The 22738-nt window shown below is 39.8% G+C and overlaps 1 protein-coding gene across 2 annotated transcripts in view; it reads left to right on the top strand.

Annotated features, from left to right (window-relative positions):
- Positions 1 to 22738, top strand: part of UTP18 (UTP18 small subunit processome component) — a 41959-nt gene that overhangs the window by 1792 nt on the left and 17429 nt on the right. Inside the window, exons 2-9 of one of the 2 annotated variants that reach the window (XM_082604453.1) lie at positions 261 to 373; positions 3114 to 3212; positions 5463 to 5530; positions 9970 to 10058; positions 11597 to 11722; positions 12553 to 12727; positions 20216 to 20316; positions 20607 to 20697. In XM_082604453.1, coding sequence (XP_082460579.1) covers positions 261 to 373; positions 3114 to 3212; positions 5463 to 5530; positions 9970 to 10058; positions 11597 to 11722; positions 12553 to 12727; positions 20216 to 20316; positions 20607 to 20697 — 862 coding nt within the window. The remainder of the gene's footprint in view (positions 1 to 260; positions 374 to 3113; positions 3213 to 5462; positions 5531 to 9969; positions 10059 to 11596; positions 11723 to 12552; positions 12728 to 20215; positions 20317 to 20606; positions 20698 to 22738) is intronic. The other variant, XM_082604454.1, reaches the window with a different exon arrangement.

The following is a 22738-nucleotide window of genomic DNA, read 5'->3' as shown; positions in this document are numbered from 1 at the left end:
TTACTTGTCTTACTTGGTTTTTTCCTTTCAGCAAGTTGACTCTGACTATTCCATCTTACGTCACGTGTCCAGCGGGTGGTGCCATTCTCTAATCTCCTCATTTTCTGTTCGATCTCCAGCGTTTGCTGTGGTAGCATTCTGTCCCATAATTTGATAAGAGGGCCATAAAAACAAAGCATTTCTACAAGCCACCATTCTGCAAAGTCTGCCACCATGGGGTATGAAAGACTCAGTGCTTGTGGGCCTTTTTTCTTTTCTAGGTTCAAGTACAAGAAGACTCGGGTGACTCTGAACTGGAGAATGAAGCAAAAGATAATTTTCCACCTCAAAAGAAGCCAGTTTGGTTGGACGAAGAAGATGAAGATGAGGAGATGTAGGTTGCCTAATTTTTCTTCTGGAGTCCCTCTGGATTCTTCAAAAGTTACTTTGCAGGTTTTAAGAAAGTTCTCTTTCTGAATATGTGAGTACGTGAAGACTTGAAAAATACTGGAAAGTATAGCAAAGATCATTCACAATCCCGTCACCGAGGGAGAAGCACTGTTAACATGTTGGCGTACATCTCTCCCTCTTTCTTCTGTGCTGTATAGAAAAGCTAAAAGAGAACAATGTTTGGGGTCAGACCTGAGTTTGTCTTCTAGTTTGGCCAGTTCCTAACTGACCATTGGCAAGTTTGGAACCTACCCTTTCTCATTTGTAAAATGGAGATAATAGTAACTGTATCAGAAGGCTCTTGAGATTAAATAGTGTATGTAGAGCTCTTAACACGATGCCTGAAATTGAGAAAAGACCAGAAAAAGTTAGCCATCATGTACAATATGTACCTTAAGATGAGAATGTATTGTATTGCAAGTATTTCTCCCCAATTAAAAAAAAAAAACTTTAAAAACATTTTAAAATGGATGTATTATAGTCCAGTATATGATTTAACCATAATTTACATAGCTATCGTTGGATAAATATTTTTCCTTTTAATAGATTGGTGTTGATATGAGCATCTTTATGCATAAATCTTTTTCTACTTAAAATTACTTAAGAAAGATTCTTTGAGGTAGATTAACTTAATCAAAGAGCAGACATTTTTAAGGTTCTTGATAAATACTGTCAGGCTGACCCTGAGGTTCTGCCAATTTACCTTTCCATTGAAAGGTGTCCGTTTCACTCCATTTTAAAAGCAGTGATTTCTCTGGACTTCCCTGGTGGTCCAAGTGGTTAAGACTTTGCCTTCCAGTGCAGGGGGTGCGGGTTCGATCCCTGGTGGGGGAGCTAAGATCCCACATGCCTTGCGGCCAAAAACCCACAACATGAAACAGAAGCAATATAGTAACAAATTCAATAAAGACTTTAAAACTGGTCCACATCATTCAGGGCATGCTTCTCAAATGTTGGTGTGCATCAGAATCATATGGGGCATTTTTTAAAAATGCAGATTTCTGGACCTCCCTAGACTTATATTTTGTATTGTGGTTTTGCCTCAGGGCAATTTAAAAAAGATCTAAGCATTTAAAATATATCATCGTTTTTGTAACTCCATTTTTGTTTTCATTCATTTAAAAATTAGAAAGGAATCTTCAAGATATTGAAGTGGTCCAGACCTCCCACAACCTCTTGGAGGCCCTGCAGGGGAGAAAGTGCCCTCCGTGAGAATTACCATCCCTCGCCATGCTCTCGCCTCCAACTTAGTGCGCATGTGCAGTGGTCTAGCGCGGAGCCAGTTCCCCCGTTGCCTCTCTCCCCCAAGGTTGCTAGGTGGTTAGAATTTCCTGTTTTAATCATTCTGGGGCCTCCTGGGAATGACTTTGATATTGGTTAATCTAGTTTAGAGCCCTGTGGTAACTTCAATCCAAGCACACAAACTCAGCTGCAAAACATAAAGATCAAAAAGAGAGCCCTCCCTCCAGCTAAAGAAACAAAACAAAACAAAAACAAAACTGGTCCACATCAAAAAAATCTTAAAAAAAAAATAAAAGCAATGATTTCTCTTTTTTCAGACATTGTCAGTTTAGGGTGACAGTTTAGGGTAGGAAATATCTAACTTGTGTTGAGAAAACATTTTTTTATTAGTCGTTGGTTTTTCTTAAAAGTCTCTATTATGTCTGCGTATTTGTCTACTGGAGACTTTTGTTTTTTTATTTTTAAAATGAGAATTGTACATAAGGTGTACAACATGATAATTTGCTATATATTTACATGGTGCAGTTATTACTACAGTCACGTGAACTAATTAGCATTTCCATTTCTTCAGATGGTTGCCATTTTTATTTGTGGTGAGAGCCCCTGAAATCTACTCCCTTAGCTAATTTCCAGTGTACAATACTGTCATTAACTGCAGTCATGCTATGTAACTGCAGCTTTGTACCCTTTGACCAACATCTCCCTGTTTCCTCTACCTTCTCACCCCTGGTAACCATCATTCTGCTCTTCAGATTCCACATATAAGTGAGATTATGCAGTATTTCTCTTTGGTGTCTGTTTTATTTCACTTAGCTTGACATCCTCCAGGGTCATCCATGTTGTTGCAAATGGCAGATGAGACTATTTATTAATGATTTTAGTATATCAGCTCCTTACATATTGAGAATTTCAAACCTTTATATGTCAAATTTATTGCACATTATCTAGTTTATTGTTTGCCTTTAAGTTTGTTTTAATGTTGTCTGATGCACAGAATATTTTAATATTTATGTAGTGAAGTCTATGACTCTTTTCCTTTTTTTTTTTTTTTTTTTTTTTTGCTGTTGTTTTTAGTAAAAAGTTCTTCAGAGAGAGAGAAATATTTGCCTGTATTTTTCCTTCACAGTATTTTAAGGTTTGGGTTTTGGTTTTTTTGTTTGTTTGTTTTGTTTTTAACTCTGATTTACCTGGAATTTATTTTGATGAATGGCATAAGCTGTGTCTAGATAAGTAATTATGAATTTGAAATAGCTCTTCAAAAGGTAAACTAGATGATCCGATATATTGGAGATTCCTTTTTGTTTCGGGAAGAATGTGCATTGGAGATGTTCCACATCTTATAAATCTTGACCTATGTTGTTTGCTCAAAATACTAAAGGCAGCAACTATTATGTTGATTCTTTAAGTTATTGAAAGCATGCTGTTTTCTGTTTTTTTTATAGGGTTGACATGATGAACAACCGTTTTCGGAAAGATATGATGAAAAATGCCAGTGAAAATAAACTTTCAAAAGATGAGCTTCAAAAGAGACTTAAGGAGGAGTAAGTGTCCTTTTTTATAGGTTTGCCAAGATGTATTTATAACCAGTATTTTATTTTGATTTGCTCAGTCTTTGGCTTCTTGGGTAGTCGGATTTCCATTTTGAATTGGAAGAGCATTGTTCTTGGAAGACATGATTAAGTTTTAGTATGGGGGCCTGAGAAGGAATACAAGTACAAAAAACTTTGGAAAAAACCTGTAATCCCACCATTTGAATATAATCAATGATATATTTTTTTTAACATCTTTATTGCAGTATAAATGCTTTACAATGGTGTGTTAGTTTCTGCTGTATAACAAAGTGAATCAGCTATACATACATCCCCACATCTCCTCCCTCTTGCATCTCCCTCCCACCCTCCCTATCCTACCCCTCTAGGTGGACACAAAACACCGAGCTGATCTCCTGTGCTATATGGCTGCTTCCCACTAGCTATCTGTTTTACATTTGGTAGTGTATATATGTCCATGCCAGTCTCTCACTTCGTCCCAGCTTACCCTTCCCCCTCCCCGTGTCCTCAAGTCCATTCTCTGTCTGCGTCTTTATTCCTGTCTTGCCCCTATGTTCTTCAGAACCTTTTTTCTTTTTTTAGATTCCATATATATGTGTTAGCATAGGGTATTTGTTTTTCTCTCTGTGACTTACTTCACTCTGTATGACTGTCTCTAGGTCCATCCACGTCTCTGCAAATGGCACAATTTTGTTCCTTTTTATGTGTATTAGCTATTTTAAAGTCCTTGTGTGCTAATTCTGTCAGGTCTGTCATTTCTGTTTCTGTTGGCTGCTTTTTCTTCTGGTTATGGTTCATGTTTTTCTGCTTCTCTGTATATCTAGTAATTTTGATTGGATTCTGGGCAGTGTGAATGTTGTTCAGTGTCTGGATTTTGTGTTTTGCTTTTTTTTTTTTTTTTTTTTTTTTTTTTTTTTGCGGTATGCGGGCCTCTCACTGTTGTGGCCTCCCCCGTTGCGGAGCACAGGCTCCGGACGCGCAGGCCCAGCGGCCATGGCTCACGGGCCCAGCCGCTCCGCGGCATATGGGATCCTCCCAGACCGGGGCACGAACCCGTATCCCCTGCATCGGCAGGCGGACTCTCAACCACTGCGCCACCAGGGAGGCCCTGTTTTGCTTTTAATGTGTGTTGAACTTTGTCTTGGCAGGCAGTTAATTGACTTGGAAATCACTTTGATCCTTTCAGGATTTGTTTTTAGCTTTCTTCTACAGTAGCATTTATTCTAGGCTGGTTTAGCCCCATTATTAAGGTATGACCTTCCTGGGATCTCTCCTGAATGCCCTGAGTGTTCAGTACGGACCTTTCCTCTGACTGGTTGAACTCAAATGTCTGAGTTTTGGTTCTGTGCAACTTACTAGTAGTTCTTTGCTTGACCTCATGGAGTTTCATCCTATGAGTGTGCAGTTTAGTATTCAGAAGAAGTGTCTGTGGACCTCTGTGCAGATTTCTGGAGCTCTTTCTCTTCCTCTTCTACAGTTGACTGCCCCTCAAATTCCTGCTGTTTCAGCCTCTTTCAAGTCTGATCTTTCTCTCCTTGTCTCTGTGTCAGGGTCTTATAAAAATGCCTTGAGGGAAAAATCCCAGTAATGGCATTGCTCACCTTGTTACTTTTCTTCTCTTAGAGATCACAGTCATATGTTGCCTGTTGTCCAGTTTCTGAAAATAGTTTCACATATTTTGCCCAGTTTTCTAGTTACTTATGGCTAGTGGGCTTACTTTGGTGGACATGTCTATGATTCTGCATTAAACAGAAAGATTCTTTTTAGGCTTCCAAATACCAGCCCTTCAGAATATAACTGTCATGCTTTTCCTGAAGCTTACTTTTTCCAGGATGAAATGCTCCCATTTTATTCAAAGAATATATGATGAAGTTTTGTTTATTTTATCAATCTGGTGGTTTTCTTTCAGACATGTTGTAGTATTCTTTTGTGTACTCTGTGTACTATAGCATTGATTTATAACCACAAAGAGATTTCTATTTCTTTACTTAGTCACCAAATCTGGTGTGTTGATATGTGCAAATAAGACAACTATGTAACTAGATGTAAATAACAACAAATATGTATCCAGGTGGTTTATTACCAATTTAGGACTATCCTGTGTGAGTAGCCCTTCTGTTCTGAAAGATGATAACTTTGGAAGAGATTCTGTTTATGCTCTGACCCATATTCTTGAAATGTATTAAGCTCTATATAAATACAGTGGTCACTACAAAATTTTATTTTTACATTTTTGCTTAGATTCCAGCATGCCATGGGGGGAGTACCTGCCTGGGCAGAAACCAATAAGCGGAAAACATCTTCAGATGGTGAGTGTTGACACCTCTGTTTAAGTTGGTAAATAGATTCCTATTCCTGTTCTGTTACTGTTTGAGGTTTCTCATGAGGCTTGTTAAAACCTGGTGTTTGAAATATGTCTTTTTTTTTTTTTTTTAATGTCTGGTTTTGAAGTCTACCATTTCTCTGAAGGAAGCTCTATTACAATAGTGTAAGACGTACTTAGTAGCATATTCTTTACTTGTGGAGACAATAATGGATGGATTTTATGACGTTTTTCCTCAACAGAACTATGACAACATTATGGCATAGATTAAGTAAAAAATAAATAGTAGTGTTATTTCTTGATTCAGAGCCCCTTCCAAAGACATGAGCAGCTGATCTAGCTATCCACTAGGAAATGGAATGTCTTTCTAAGGAGTACATGTCAGGTTAGGCCCAGGTGATTATTCACTTTCTAAAAACCTATTTTTCAACTGCAGATTTTAAGTTTGACTTGTACAAAAACTGTTTTTTGCTGTTTAGATCTTTGAGTTTAGATATTATTTATATGGATGGCTTGGCCAAGATCTGATTTGAGTTCTTGGAGTTACAAATTTTAGACTTGGAATTGACTTCTGAAATCCTTGAGGAACCCTAGAGTATATCCTCCCATTGTAATGCAGGAGCTCCTTTCTTAGCATCTTTGGTATCTGATGAATCTCTGTTTGATTATCATCATCACCTCTCCCTCCCTTCTCCCCACCCATGTCAGTCTTCATGGTATTCACGTATAGGGAGCCCTTACAAGGAGACAGTTTTATATAATTCTGTTAGCAAACTCAATCTGTTATTAAGTAGAAACTTATGTTCTGGTTTCCAACCAGATACTTTTAGAGGTTAAAGGACTCTTAGTGATGTAGCCCGACTTTATCTGCTGCAAGAAACTTCTCTACAACATCTGTTAGATGATAATTTAGCCTCTGCTTAAATATTTCAAATAATGTTGTGCTCTTTATTAGACTATTTCTTCCTCTTTTCTTTTCTTTAAGAACTAATTGTAATTTTTTTACTATTGAAATTTAGCCTCCCTACACTCTGTTGTCCTACCTTTCGAAGAGATATAATCTTATCTCTCTTTCATATAAAACTCTTCTGTTATTTGAGAAATATCTTTCCAGGTTTTTTTTAATATGTTAATCGTCTTGTCCTGTCACTGTTTTTTGTTTTGTTTTGTTTTGTTTTTGGCCGCCCCATGCAGCATGTGGGATCCTAGTTCCCAGACCAGGGATCGAACCCATGCCCACTGCATCGGGAGCATGGAGTCTTAACCACTGGACCACTAGGGAAGTCCCATCCTGTCACTTTTTTTTACATGGCATAATTATAAACCTTAGTCATCAGTTTACCTTCCTGGATGAAATATAATTTTATTATCCATTTTAGAATATTGCATTCATAGAACTACAGCAGTTTAGATATGGATTAGGTATATGTTGACATTGAAGCAGAAAATCTCCCAGATCCCAGTGGCTTAATCCAGTAGAATTTTTTTTTTTCCTGTGAGTACAATTGAGGTGGTGAGAAGGTGATGCTCTACTTAAGGGATCCAAGTTTATAGAGGTTCTGCCATCTTCAGGCTGGCTCTTCCAATGTTGCCTAGGATATTGACCACCAGTTGACTTATAGGAGAAGAGAGAGAACTCACCAAGGGAAATTTTTATTGGCCTGTCCTGGAAGTGGTACGTGATACTTTCATCTACATTTTATTGGCCAGAACTCAGTCATGAGGCCACACTAACTGCATGCAATACCAGGAAATATAGTTTGTCTTTGTGCCCAGGAGAAAAAGGAAATGAATTAGGTCAACAGTTAGCCAGTCTGTTACTATCTGGGATATCTAAGTGTAATACCTTAATTGTACATATGACAGGAGTAAAGTTCAAAAAGATAGAAGTGACTTGTCCAAGGTATACTTATTGGCGGAGTGGTGACTACAACCCAGCTTCACAGTTATCTCTAACATATTATTTGTTTTTATCTGTAAATACTAGATTATTATTATTTTTTTCCTGAATTACCTTCCCCCCCCCCCCCCCGGCCCACTGGCATGCAGGTTCCCTGACCAGGGATTGAACCTGTGGCCCCTACAGTGGAAGCACGGAGTCTTAACCACTGGACCACCAGGGAAGTCCCTAGGTTGAGTATCTTTAAAAGAGAAGTACTCCCCCCTTTAAACATAGCTATAATGCTATTATCATACACCTTCAGAAATCAATAGTAATTCCTTAATATTATGGAGTTTTATTGTTGCTGTTTTGTCAATTTATTCGCCACCACCGCCACCCCTGCGCCCCCTGCCGCAGTTTTCCAGTTTTTTTAGCTTGCTTTGTATTCTGCTTGGTCTTCATAGGTGCTGTTGAATCTGGCTACATGTCTTTTCTAAGTTTTGGAAATTCTTGCCTGTTATCTCTTCACACATTGTTTTTGTTCCATTCTTTCTTTCCTTCTGGGATACCAATTACATGTATGTTAAAATTTTTTTTAAAAACATTCTGTGTTTTCTGATGAGATTAAGTGCATTCAGGGTGGTATGGCTGTAGACTGTTCTTTTCTCTATTTTCTGTCTTTCTGCTTTCTGTACTTTAGTCTGGATATTTTTTTCTGATCCTTTTTCCAGACCACTAATTCTCTCTTCAGGTAATTTTGATATCCTGTTAACACCATCCACTGGGGTGTTAGTTTTAATTACTCTGTTTTTCAGTTCTAGAATTTCCATTTGGTTCTTTTTTTTAATAGTCTAGTTCTCTGGCTTAATTCTGAGTCTTGCCTTTCATTATCTCTAATATCTTAAACATAAATTTTTTATTTTATTTATTTTTTATTATTATTTTTCTTTCCAATTTTTTTTTTTTTTTTTTTTTTTTGTGGTACGCAGGCCTCTCACTGTTGTGGCCTCTCTCGTTGCAGAGCACAGGCTCTGGACGCACAGGCTCAGTGGCCATGGCTCATGGGCCTAGCCGCTCCATGGCATGTGGGATCCTCCCGGACTGGGGCACAAACCCGCGTCCCCTGCATCGGCAGGCGGACTCTCAACCACTGCGCCACCAGGGAAGCCCTCCTTCCAGTTTTACTGAGATATAATTGACATACAGCACTGTATAAGTTTAAGGTGCACAGTATAATGATTTGACTTACATACATCATGAAATGATTACCTCAATAAGTTCAGTGAACATCCATCATCTCATATAGATAAAAATTAAAGAAGTAGAAAAGAAGTATTTTTTCTTGTGGTGAGAAGTCTTAGGATTTACTGTCAACACCTTTCATATATGACATACAGCAGAGTTATATTTATCACGTTGTACATTATATCCCTAGTACTTATTTATCTTATAACTGGAAGTTTGTACCTTTTGACTGTCTTCATCCAATTCCCGTCACGTTACGCTCCATCTCTGGTAACCACAGACCTGAACTCTTTTTCTTTGAGTTTTATATGTAATATTTAAAAATTTTATGTCTGATAACTTCATTATCTAGATCTCCTGTGAGGATTGTTTGTTTTTCTTTAGGTTTTCAGTTAAGTTACCTTACCTTGTCATTATTTACCTGGTTATATATGTCATTGAGTGGTGGGCATTGTATATGAGAAATAGTATTGATTAACTAGAGGTCTAGGACAATGGTATCTTTCTGCAGAGAATTTGTATATTTGTTTTTGGGTAGGTGGTTGGGCAGTGGGCACTAGCAATCCTAGAACATCTTATTCTAGTGAGAGAGTGTGAGGATTCAGTGCCGGGTTTCAGCTCCTGGGAGATTTTCTCGTAATTCTTTGATTTCACCTTTAATTTTATGTATAGCCTTTTGTGGCAACAATCCAGAGCCTCGTGGTTTACCAGACTCCTTAGGAACCTTAGAGGGCTTTTGGTGCTAGTTTTTGCTCTCTTGACCCTACAGGTGTTTTAAACACCCTGCTTAGCTTCTCAGCTTTCTTTACTAGAATCGTCAGTCATCTCCGGGGAAAAGCAGCCCTGTTACCTCTCCTGGAAGTTCTGATACACAGTTTACTGGCGTTGTTCTTCCAGTCAGCTCAAAGTTCTAGTTCTTTTTCCTGTGAGTTGTTAAGCTAGATCTGCTGTTCATCCTGTTGCCCATCTTGCCCCTGTTACGAGTTCCTCTTTTTAAATGAAATGCTGACTCCGTTTCATCTTCATTTCATTTCATGTTGTTTTAGTCACTGTAGTGAACGTGTGTCTTTTGTTCCAGAGTCAGGTGTTGATTTTAACCATATACATTGAGGTCTTGTCATCCTTTTCCTCTCCTTCAAATTTATTTTGCTGTTTTACTTTTACCAGTTGCAGCTTAAATAAAACGATTGAGGTTGGGAGACTGGGAGGGGAGTGGAAGTTTGAAATGCAGATGTTTGGGATAGGTAATGGCCATCTCATTGATTCTGAAGATCAGCCTGTGGGTTTGTTTGACTTAGATGAAAGTGAAGAGGATGAAGATGATTTGTTGCAGAGGACTGGGAATTTCATATCAACATCAACCTCTCTTCCTAAAGGAATCTTAAAGGTGAGAATCCGTAAAATTGGGTCAATCCAACTAATTACCTCTGAAATCCAATATACTTCCCAGTTACAAATATATGGATTCTTGTTATCTGTGGGATTAAATGTGCTTGCTGTCATTTTGCCTTGGTAAATATTTGTGTTAGGTTTTTTACCTTTTGCAAAAACAAGATTAAATTATGTTCCCAGGAATTTTTTAGGAATGTTACTTGATTCCTCCTTTTGCATTTCTTGTTCCTTCTGTTGGCACCAGCCTTGTTCATGCTGCTCTCATCTCTCGCCCAATGCATAGCAACAGCTTCGTGGCTAGACTCTCCACTTCCACTTTCCTTCTTTCTAAACCGTTCTTCCTATAGTAGCCTGAGGGATCTTTTAAAAATAAAATATCATGTCCTGTCACTTTTCATTGCTCTTTGAAAACTTCTGAATTCCTCACCATAGTCTACACTGCCCTTCACAGGATCTGGCCTTTGCCTACGTCTTCAACGTCATCTGATGCCTTTTCCTCTTATTCCTTACTCGTGCCACACAGGCCTTCTTTCTGTTTCTTGCACATGCCAAGTTCTTTCTTGCCCCTGAACCTTTGCTCTTGCTCATCCCTCCATGTGTTCTTTAAGCACTGCCAGTGGCCAACTCATTCTTACTTTTTTTTTTTTTTTGCGGTACGTGGGCCTCTCACTGTTGTGGCCTCTCCCGCTGCGGAGCACAGGCTCCAGATGCACAGGCTCAGCGGCCATGGCTCACGGGCCCAGCTGCTCCACGGCATGTGGGATCTTCCCGGACCGGGGCACGAACCCTTGTCCCCTGCATCAGCAGGCGGACTCCCAACCACTGCGCCACCAGGGAAGCCCTCATTCTTACTTTTCTGCTCACATGATGCCCTAGAAATGTCTTTCCTCGCCATCTTACCTAAAGTGGCACCTTTCTGCTCACATGATGCCCTAGAAATGCCTTTCCTTGCCATCCTATCTGAAGTGGCTTACTCTAGTTACTGTCTAACTCGTCACTGTGTCTCAGTTGTCTATTGTGGTAACCAAGTGCCTACCCAGCACTTGCTTCAGTTAAATATATGTCAAATGAACAGTTCGCTCTTTGATATAATTTTCCCCATTTTAAAATGGTAGCATGCGAATTTAGATGGGGAGGGGGGACCTTATTATGGTAAATTATTAGACAGAGTGATTCTGTCTCTCCCTACCCTGTGCAGATAATTCATTTAGCTCCTCATAGGGTGAATTCACCTCCACTGAAAATGTAGTCACCACAAAAACTTATCTTGAGGGGTTACAAAGAAAACATCATATGATACTGTGTTTTTTATGTAATTGCATTTTTAATGTAGAGGAAGCCCCCCAAAAATGGATTCTTGGATGGTAAAGCACTGTACTAGAGTACTAGTTGGTAGCAGAGCTGTGGTCTTCTGGTTACTCTTCCAATGCACTTTCTTCTGCATTGTAAACTACTTTATAATGTCTTCATGCTTTAAAGAAAGTAATGTTAACCCATTCGAATTGGTAAAATTTCAGCTTTATTTTTCTGTAGATGAAGCACTGCCAGCATGCTAATGCTGCACGTCCTACTACTGCTCGGATCTCGTCTGTGCAGTTTCATCCTCGTGCACAGGTTGTGATGGTCGCTGGACTAGATAATGCTGTATCGCTATTTCAGGTAAGCTTTTTTGTTTTTTTTTTTTGTTTGTTTGTTTTTGCGGTACGCGGGCCTCTCACTGCCGTGGCCTCTCCCGTTGCGGAGCACAGACTCCGGACGCCCAGGCTCGGCGGCCATGGCTCACGGGCCCAGCCGCTCTGCGGCATGTGGGATCCTCCCGGACCGGGGCACAAACCCGTGTCCCCTGCATCAGCAGGCGGACTCCCAACCACTGCGCCACCAGGGAAGCCCTCATTCTTACTTTTCTGCTCACATAACGCCCTAGAAATGTCTTTCCTCACCATCTTACCTAAAGTGGCACCTTTCTGCTCACATGATGCCCTAGAAATGTCTTTCCAGGGAAAGACACTGCACCACCAGGGAAGCCCCAGGTATGCATTTTTAAATGAAGACTTGTAGGGACTTCCCTGGTGGCGCAGCGGTTAAGAATCTGCCCGCCAGTGCAGGGGACACGGGTTTGATCCCTGGTGCTGGAAGATCCCACATGCCGCAGAGCAGCTAAGCCCGTGCACCACAACTACTGAGCCTGTGCTCTAGAGCCCGTGAGCCACAACTACTGAGTCCACGTGCCACAACTACTGAAACCCATGTGCCTAGAGCCCTTGCTCCGCAACAAGAGAAGCCACCACAATGAGAAGCCCGTGCACTGCAATGAAGAGTAGCCCCCACTCGCTGCAACTAGAGAAAGTCCATGCGCAGCAACGAACACCCACCGCAGCCAAAAATAAATAAATAAATTTTAAAAAAAAGACTTGTAGTGAAAAGTGTTTACAATCAGCATACATGGTCTGTGAAAATAATCAAAAGGAATATTTTGTACTTCCTTATAGGTTGATGGAAAAACAAATCCTAAAATTCAGAGCATCTATTTGGAAAAGTTTCCAATCTTTAAAGCTTGTTTTAGTGCTAATGGAGAAAAGGTTTTAGCCACGAGTACTCACAGCAAGGTTCTTTATGTCTATGATATGCTGGCTGGAAAGCTAATTCCTGTGCATCAAGTAAGAGGTAAGGTTTCTAATGAACATATAGCTGACACACACCTCCCTCCCCCCCAGCCCATAGTTGAGTTTGTTTAACAGTATTTGCAACCACTTTTTTTCCTCCCCATAGAATTATTAAAAATAAGGGTTTCTTTGGTTTTACTATTTGGAAAATGTGTTGTTGCGATAACATGTTTGAATGAAAAAAGTGAACTGACTTTTTACTGAGTACCTATGGGAAGAAAATCATAATTTGCAAATATATATGCCCCTAGACCAGAAAAGCAGTTGCAAATACTTGGCTGTAAAATTAGCAGTTGCTGCAGCAGAAAGAACATGAGCCTGGGAGCTAGAAGACCTGGGTTCTACTTCCTCGGACAAATTATTTCACTCCTCTGATCTGAAATTTGGGTGCTCTCCAGTTCTTCTGCTGTTTGTTATAATACAATTTTGGTTTACATTTAAAGGAAATAAAGCACTGCTTTTGGAATTTGTAATGTATTTTGAAGAATGGACTACTTAAAAAATACATCTTTTTTTATCAGATGAAAATTTCTTTCCTCTGCCTTATCTCTTCTTCTGCATTCTCCTCAAAAATATAATGACACCTTCATGAATGCTTTGGGAACTAAAGTCCTTGTAATGAAATTGGTTGGGTTAACATTATGAATCTTGGGAGGTGGTGTTGTCATATGCTACAGCTTGCTGGCAGTCTCCCTGTTAAATTGCACATATGTGGGGCTGTAAGGGTTACAGGTTGCTCTGTACAGCCTTTTTTCTGCTAGTGGTTAAAAGTGAGTAAGGCCAACTTGAGAAACATTTATGAAGTTTATTTTCAGTGTTTCCGGTCTTGTCTTTCCTGTGTTCCTGACACTTTCAGTGATCCTTTCCAAGGGGGGTTTTAATTTATCTATTTATGCTTTAAATCAGTGCTTCTCAAACATTAATGTGCATATGAATCACCTGGGGATCTTGTTAAAATGCAGACTCTGATTCTTTTGTTTTGAGGCGGCCTGATTCTGCATTTCTAACAAGTTCTCAGATGCTGATGCTACTGGTCCATGGACTTCCCTTTGAGTTGGAAAACCTTAAACTGTCTCCCCATATTGAAATAGAAAACAACATGTAGTAGTTATTATTCTTAAATGTCATTCCACTAATCAAAAGGAATGTGCTCTGGTCTTTCCTTGCCTTGCATCCTCTTGGGGAAAGCAAACCAGGGGTGGCTGAGATCCAGTAGTTAGTGATATGTACTGTGGGTCTGCTGGTATGCCGGGGTGTGTATCTGATCACCGGATTCTTCTAAGACATGGCATTTATCTTTGCCTTTGAATATTTTTCCTTCTCTTTCCTCAATAAGCATAACTTGGTAATAATGATAATTATAATAGTAATGGTAAACCAAATGTATTTCTTCTTGTGGTGTTATGCTATTGAATATAATTCTCAGTCTCGTGATTATAAAACTATCAATAACTCAATTAATTAAGGACAGTAGAACAAGGGGGAAAATTGCTGACAAGTTAGGATGTGCAAGCCTTACGTGTATGTGAGCTCTTGGTTCTTGCAAATGCAAGTCTGAAAAATGAAGAATTCAGAATTGATGCATTCTGAAGAATTCCGCTTTGATGGTTCCTTCCACTAACCTGTCAGGGCTTGTAAAGTGGGGTCCATGGACTCTCAAAATTCAGGGGTCTGTGAAGCTGGATAGGAAAAACATTCCATCTTTATTTTCAGTAATCTCTAAATGAAATTTAGCATTTCCTTCGGTTACGAAAGTTTTAAACAACCATTATTTTGAGAAGGGTATCATACACTTCACCAGACTGGCACACAGAAAGGTTAAGAACCACAGATTACTATTTCAAAGTCCAGAAGCAGTTTCTGTTGCATCATTTAGAAGGACAGTTCTTTTATCTATATCCATCTGTGCCGGGTCTTAGTTGTGGCATGTGGGATCTTTGTTGCAGCATGAGAGATCTTCATTGCGGCGTGCGGGAATCTTTTAGTCGTGGCACGCGGACTCTTATTTGTGGCACGCGGAATCTAGTTCACTGACCAGGGATCGAACCTGGGCTGCCTGCATTGGGAGCACCGAGTCTTAACCATTGCACCAGCAGGGAAGTCCCTAGAAGGACAGTTCTTTTTTTTTAAAGATTTATTTATTTAATTTTATTTTTGGCTGCATTGGGTCTTAGTTGTGGCACACGGGATCTTCGTTGAGGCATGTGGGATCTTCTCTTGCGGCGTGCAGTCTTCTCTCTAGTCGTGGCGTGCGGGATTTCTCTCTCTAGTTGTGGTGCGTGGGATACGGGCTCCAGAGCGCGTGGGCTCTGTAGTTTGCAGCATGCAGGCTCTCTAGTTGAGGTGCCCGAGCTCAGTAGTTGCGGTGCGTGGGCTTAGTTGCCCCGAGGCATGTGGGATCTTAGTTCCCTGATCAGGGATCTAACCCCTGTCCCCTGCATTGCAAGGTGGATTCTTTACCACTGGACCACCAGGGAAGTCCCAGAAGGGCAGTTCTTAAGGCCGCTGTCTTGTTCTAGGAAAACACAAAGAATTTGACCATTTGGGAATCCAGTTAGTTTGTCAGGCAGCCATTTTGATTTATAGGCATATGGTCATTGCTGAGCCTTAGTTTTCTCTTTCTGTAAACTCAAGTGTTCTAAAATATTAAAATAATTTTTTAGAAGATTGTAACTAAGCACCACCTGCCACTTGGTAAATGCTCAGTCATTGGTAACTGCTGTCATTGTTAAGAACAGCATATAATCTATCTGATCACAATCAGTTCACTTCCCATCCTGTGGAATTTGGCTCTATTCTAGTTAAATTGGCCATTCTTTTTCTTATCTATTAGTTGCTCATCAGTTGACCTAAAAATCTCATTCCTGGGACTTCCTGGCGGTCCAGTGGTTAAGACTCCGTGCTTCCAATGCAGGGGGCGTGGGTTCGATCCCTGGTCTGGGAACGAAGATCCCACATGCTGTGTGGGGTGGCCAAAAAAAAAAAAAAAAAAACTCATTCCCTAATCCATAGAAACATTTATACTTGACATCTTTAAAGCTCTGTATCTTCTTTCTCAAGGCCATGTTATAAATTTTGTCTGGCTTCTATTTTGAAAGGTCTAGCTTTTATAAAAAGCAATTGTAATATTGAAATTAGCATTTATTATCACTGTTCTTTTGTGAAGTCAAAAGTAAAATGCTATGTACATATAACTGGTGTACAGTACACTGTAAGCTTTGGATAAAAATATGGTTATCTTATTTTTCCAATTAATTGATAAAGTAAACTGTTTGTCCTTATTTGTTGGAATTCTAGTATTTCCTTCTTGAAGACAACCCCCTTTCCTGAATTACCCCCAAACAACAGGCTTACTCAGGCCAAAAGCATAAGGTCTTTCACTGCAGGCAGAGAGCAGTGGACTGTGTAAAGAGTCCTCTGGCATTTTGCCTCTGTTGCTGCCATCCTGGGTCTGTGTTCACACTGGTCCCACACAGTATGAGGGAAGTTTGTTTACTGTTGCCCTTGTGACACCTGTGCAGTCTGCAGTCTTCCAGGACTGTGGTGGTGCCCAGCTGTAGGCTCCAAGGTGAACACTTTGAGCTCTGTCTTGCATTCCCACTGTGCTCTTAGGATTGGGTCTGGAGGGGTTTCCAGAACTAACCTCCCTTCTCTGCTTCATCATGTAATGATATTTTCCCTATGTTTGGAGCTGTTTCTTTCTGTATGCTGTAGTCGGTATATAATGCTTGCCTAAAATTTGGGATGAATATTACCCTTAGTAGGACTAGAGTCATTGTGAAGAAGATGGTCATCCCTAGCAGAAGTAACCCTAGTGATTGGAAATATGTGTCTGGATTGATTCCAGTCAAGGAAGCTAGGATGTAGTCTCTTGGTGGGTGGGGCTGGAGTGGGAGGCCCAGTTTTGTAGTATTGTGAACCATCTAGACAAAGACTGTTAGTAGCACAGAGATGGTCTGTGGGACCTTTAACTATCATTTTCCTGTGGGGAAACAAGAACTCTTCACTGGATTTTTCTAAATTCTTTTTTCTGATTAATATTCTAACTTAGCGATATGCTCACATGGTGCAAAAGTCCAGTGCGTACCAGTGAGTGGATGGTGACAGTTCTCTTCCGCTCTGTCACCCTGGAAGCGTAGCTAGTTACACTTATTCTTTTGTATCCTTTCTATTAGGCAACTTGTTAATGGGTAAGTTGGCTCTATAAGCAATTTAATATCAGAAGGGTCTCCTGCATAGTCAGTTTGAGCCTTTTAGGGAAAGGAACATGTCCCATTATAAATAAGTAAACTGACATCTGGTCTATATACTTAGCTCATGTGATTTGGTTACATGAGTCTTGAGAAGCTAATCAACTTTTTTTTAACATCTTTATTGGAGTATAATTGCTTTACAATGGTGTGTTAGTTTCTGCTTTATAACAAAGTATTTCAGTTATACATATACATATGTTCCCATATCTCTTCCCTCTTGTGTCTCCCTCCCTCCCACCCTCCCTATCCCACCCCTCTAGGTGGTCACAAACCACCGAGCTGATCTCCCTGTGCTATGCGGCTGATTCCCACTAGCTATTTTATGTTTGGTAGTGTATATATGTCCATGCCACTCTCTCACTTTGTCACAGCTTACCCTTCCCCCTCCCCATATCCTCAAGTCCATTCTCTAGTAGGTCTGTGTCTTTATTCCTGTCTTGCCCCTGGATTCTTCATGTCCTTTTTTGTTTTTTTTCCTTAGATTCCATATATATGTGTTAGCATACGGTATTTGTCTTTCTCTTTCTTACTTACTTCACTCTGTATGACAGACTCTAGGTTCATCCACCTCACTACAAATAACTCAATTTCATTTCTTTTCATGGCTGAGTAATATTCCATTGTATATATGTGCCACATCTTCTTTATCCATTCATCTCTTGATGGACACTTAGGTTGCTTCCACGTCCTGGCTATTGTAAATAGAGCTGCAGTGAACATTTTGGTACATGACTTTTTTAAAAAAAATAATTAATTTTATTTTATTTTATTAATTAATTTATTTATTTTTTGCGGTACGCGGGCCTCTCACTGTTGTGGCCTCTCCCGTTGCGGAGCACAGGCTCCGGACGCGCAGGCTCAGCGGCCATGGCTCATGGGCCCAGCCGCTCCGCGGCATGTGGTATCTTCCCGGACTGGGGCACGAACCCGTGTCCCCTGCATCGGCAGGCAGACTTTCAACCACTGTGCCACCAGGGAAGCCCTAATTTATTTTTTTATATATTTTTTTCATGACTCTTATTGAATTCTGGTTTTCTCAGGGTATATGCCCAGTAGTGGGATTGCTGGGTCGTATGGTAGTTCTATTTTTAGTTTCTTAAGGAACCTCCATACTGTTCTCCATAGTGGCTGTATCAATTTACATTCCCACCAACAATGCAAGAGTGTTCCCTTTTCTCCACACCCTCTCCAGCATTTATTGTTTCTAGATTTTTTGATGATGGCCATTCTGACTGGTGTGAGATGATGTCTCATTGTAGTGTTGATTTGCATTTCTCTAATGGTTAATGATGTTGAGCATTCTTTCATGTGTTTGTTGGCAGTCTGTATATCTTCTTCGGAGAAATGTCTGTTTAGGTCTTCTGCCCATTTTTGGGTTTGGGTGGTTTCATTGATGTTGAGCTGCATGAGCTGCATGTAAATTTTGGAGATTAATCCTTTGTCAGTTGCTTCATTTGCAAATATTGTTTCCCATTTTGAGGGTTGTCTTTTGGTCTTGTTTATGGTTTCCTTTGCTGTGCAAAAACTTTGAAGTTTCATTAGGTCCCATTTGTTTAGTTTTGTTTTTATTTCCATTTCTCTAGGAGGTGGGTCAAAAAGGATCTTGCTGTGATTTATGTCACAGAGTGTTCTGCCTATGTTTTCCTCTAAGAGTTTGATAGTTTCCGGCCTTACGTTTAGGTCTTTAATCCATTTTGAGTTTATTTTTGTGTACGGTGTTAGGGAGTGTTCTAATTTCATACTTTTACACGTACCTGTCCAGTTTTGCCAGTACCACTTATTGAAGAGGCTGTCTTTTCTCCACTGTATATTCTTGCCTCCTTTATCAAAGATAAGGTGACCAGGGCTTCCCTGGTGGCGCAGTGGTTGAGAGTCCGCCTGCCGATGCAAGGGACATGGGTTCGTGCCCCAGTCCAGGAAGATCCCACATGCCGCGGAGCGGCTAGGCCCGTGAGCCATGGCTGCTGAGCCTGCGCATCCGGAGCCTGTGCTTCGCAATGGGAGAGGCCACAGCAGTGAGAGGCCCGTGTACCGCAAAAAAAAAAAAAAAAAGAAAAAAAAAAAGATAAGGTGACCATATGTGTGTGGGTTTATCTCTGGGCTTTCTATCCTGTTCCATTGATCTATATTTCTGTTTTTGTGCCAGTACCATTACTGTCTTGATTACTGTAGCTTTGTAGTATAGTCTGAAGTCAGGGAACCTGATTCCTCCAGCTCTGTTTTTCGTTCTCAAGATTGCTTTGGCTATTCGGGGTCTTTTGTGTTTCCATACAAATTGTGATATTTTTTGTTCTAGTTCTGTGAAAAATGCCAGTGGTAGTTTGATAGGGATTGCTTTAAATCTGTAGATTGCTTTGGGTAGTAGAGTCATTTTCACAATGTTGATTCTTCCAATCCAAGAACATGGTATATCTCTCCATCTATTTGTATCATCTTTAATTTCTTTCATCAGTGCATACAGGTCTTTTGTCTCCTTAGGTAGGTTTATTTCTAGATATTTTATTCTTTTTGTTGCAATGGTAAATGGGAGGGTTTTCTTAATTTCACTTTCAGATTTTTCATCATTAGTGTATAGGAATGCCAGAGATTTCTGTGCATTAGTTTTGTATCCTGCTGCTTTACCAAATTCATTGTTTAGCTCTAGTAGTTTTCTGGTAGCATCTTTAGGATTCTCTATGTATAGTATCGTGTCATCTGCAAACAGTGACAGCTTTACTTCTTCTTTATCAACTCTTGAATACACTACTGACACATGGTTTTGGTTTGTTTTTTCTTTTTGATCCACAGAGTTAAGAATTAGACTCCCATTCATCATGGGATGTTTAGTAGGTGGCTAGCAACTAGTGTCTGCATGTTACTGTGTTTTAGCTGTCTCTGTGTCAGTGTATTTTCCTTCTGGTCATGAACGTTTTGACAGAGAAGTATAATTTATCCTTTTAGTTACTTACAGGTATTACTGTTTACATTTGGAAAATTAGTTGATAAGTTTACTGGTTGGAGAGCTGGCTCTCAGGCCTGTAATTAGAATGGTAAATGTTAACCAAGGCAAAGAACAGAAGTTTGCTAAGCATTTTGTAGTGACCTTGTATTTCGGTAATACTCAATGATGCATGGGGTCAGAGTTATTCAGAGTCTGAGCCCATGTTTTATTTAAGGCACTTAAAAAGTAAGAAACTCTCAATTGTCAGTGGAAGCTTTACTGCAGACCATTAATCTTTATTGATTCATCTCCTTAGGTTTGAAGGAGAAGATAGTGAGGAGCTTCGAAGTCTCCCCAGATGGATCCTTTTTGCTTATAAATGGTGTTGCTGGATATTTTCACTTGCTGTCAATGAAGGTGAACCATTATTAGCTGTTGCTTGTTCTGCTAGGATAAGACATTAGTGTAGGGATGGTCTTGAACCATAACTCATGGTGTCCTTAAATCTGCATCTCAATTAGAGGAACATATTGAGACTTGGGGAGAAGTTGTGGGCAGTTTGGGAAGAATTTTTTTTTTGAGGGTAGGGAAAAACAAAGTTGAGTAGGTGCTACAAAATAGAGAACTAGATTGCTTTTATTCTGCACATTGTGATTCTTCTTTGCAGCACCTAGCAATTTGATAAGTAATATTTATTGTTCTTCCAGACTAAAGAGCTAATTGGTAGTATGAAAATTAATGGAAGGATTGCAGCATCCACATTCTCTTCGGATAGTAAGAAAGTATATGCATCTTCAGGTAAGTTAAGTTAATGACAAGATGATCCGAAGCTTCTTTGAAGCTTTGGGTGTGTTTAAATACCAACTTTAACCAAAACTGGGTTTGATTTTAGACTTTTTTGTGTTAGTGAGAAAATCATTTTTATTTTTACAATTAATTTTTCATTGCTGTTTGCCTTCTCATTTACTAACTAGTAATGGTGAAGGATTAACCGCTTAACATGCACTGTTTGGGGAAAAGATGGGAAGAAAAGGCATTTTATTTAATTAATTAATTTTTGACTATGTTGGGTCTTTGTTGCTACACGTGGGCTTTCTCTAGTTGCGGCAAGCGGGGGCTGCTCTTCGTTGTGGTGCGTGGGCTTCTCACTGCAGTGGCTTCTCTTGCAGAGCACGGGCTCTAGGTGCATGGGCTTCAGTAGTTGCGGCATGCGAGCTCAGTAGTTGTGGCTTGCGGGCTCTAGAGCACAGACTCAGTAGTTTTTGGTGCACGGGCTTAGTTGCTCCGCGGCATGTGGGATCCTCCCGGACCAGGGATCAAACCCGTGTCTTCTCCGTTGGCAGGCGGATTCTTAACCACTGTGCCGTCAGGGAAGTCCCCAGAAAATGCATTTTAAAAGATGTCTTATTCTGAGACTTTCTTACTTTCTTTTTGGAAGTTACTTAAAATCATCACTTCTTTTCTTTTAGCCTCTTTTGACTTGGATAATGTTTGGAATTTTCTTCATTATTGACTGAAAACAATTCTGATCTCATCCTGACATTTCTTTAGTACTACCAACCAATCCTTTATCATTCCTGACAGTCTCTAATCTTGTCCTTTTCTGCTGGCTTTTCTGACTGTCCTGTGACTCTTACGCCTTTTCCTAGAGGATCTTGGGGACCATCACAAGCTCAGCGTAGCTCATGCTGTTTGGTAGTGGGACGCATTAGGGTGGTTCTGCCAGTGAGTAGTAGTCTTCAATCTATTCAAAAACTTTTTTTTAAAAAAGGATTAAGTTTAGCATTAACTTTAATTTTTGTTTTGGTTTTGGCCCAGAATCAAACTTTCACAAGGTTGAGTTACTTACATTTGTATGTTTTTAATCCAATAATAGAAGAATGTCATCAGCATATATAGTCTCTATTAGTATGCTAGGTTTTATGAGGGGTAAGGAATAAATATAGGTTCAGAGAAATAATGTTCCTAATGAAATGGCTCTTGGATCTTGGGAGAGTCAGAGCTGGGGAGAAGAGTTGAAAGGGTCAGCACAGGTACTGAGATTTGGTTATATGAATTGGATATAGATGTTAAATATTTACCAATTAGTTTAGGACCATGGAGGTCTAATTTACCATAAGAAGAAAGGTCCTAAAATCAGAGAAGGAGTAATCAGAAGTTGAGCCTCGGTAAGTTAGGTGTTACCTGTATTTTGATTGGTGTTCTCCCCCCTCCCCTTCCTCCTTTCCTCCTTCTGTAAGGAGTGATTTATGTGATTGGCATCATATTGTTCATATTTATTGTTTTATATATATAAAGAATATTTTGATAGAAGGAGTGTTGAAGAAAGAATTTACCTTTTATCTTTTCAGCTGAACCAGTTTTTTCTTTTTGTTTTCTCTTGGATTAATTATTGCTTCTTAAGTCAACATCAACTTATGGCCATCTAATACACTCGCTTTCTAGATGGTCTTCCTGCCCTTGATCCCTTCCGTTCCCATTTTAGTCTGTTGCTAGCTAGGCTGATCTTTAAACCCCTTCCTTTATTGTACCATTGCCCTACAGACAGACATAAAGCTTCTAAAATTTGAGCCTATTAAATTTTTTCTAAATACATTTTTTACTTCTACCTAACCTAAACCCTTATGCCAGCCTGGGAAATTTTGTTTCTTAATGAAATAGTTAAAGCAGTGAGATTCATTGAATTCTCATTGGAAGGATAATAGTATAGAAGGGTGAATGTTAGAGCAATATCCACAGAAAAGAAAGAGATGAAATACATGAGTGAGGAGCCACCTTTGAGATGGGTATAGGGTCATTCTACACATCTATAATGGGTGTGAGGAAGGGGGTGATCATC

Source organism: Mesoplodon mirus (genome assembly GCF_964341445.2).
Source record: "Mesoplodon mirus genome assembly, chromosome: 18".
Classification (NCBI taxonomy): domain Eukaryota; kingdom Metazoa; phylum Chordata; class Mammalia; order Artiodactyla; family Ziphiidae; genus Mesoplodon; species Mesoplodon mirus.
Note: the sequence above shows the minus strand (reverse complement) of the source record. Positions and strands in the feature narration are given on the sequence as shown.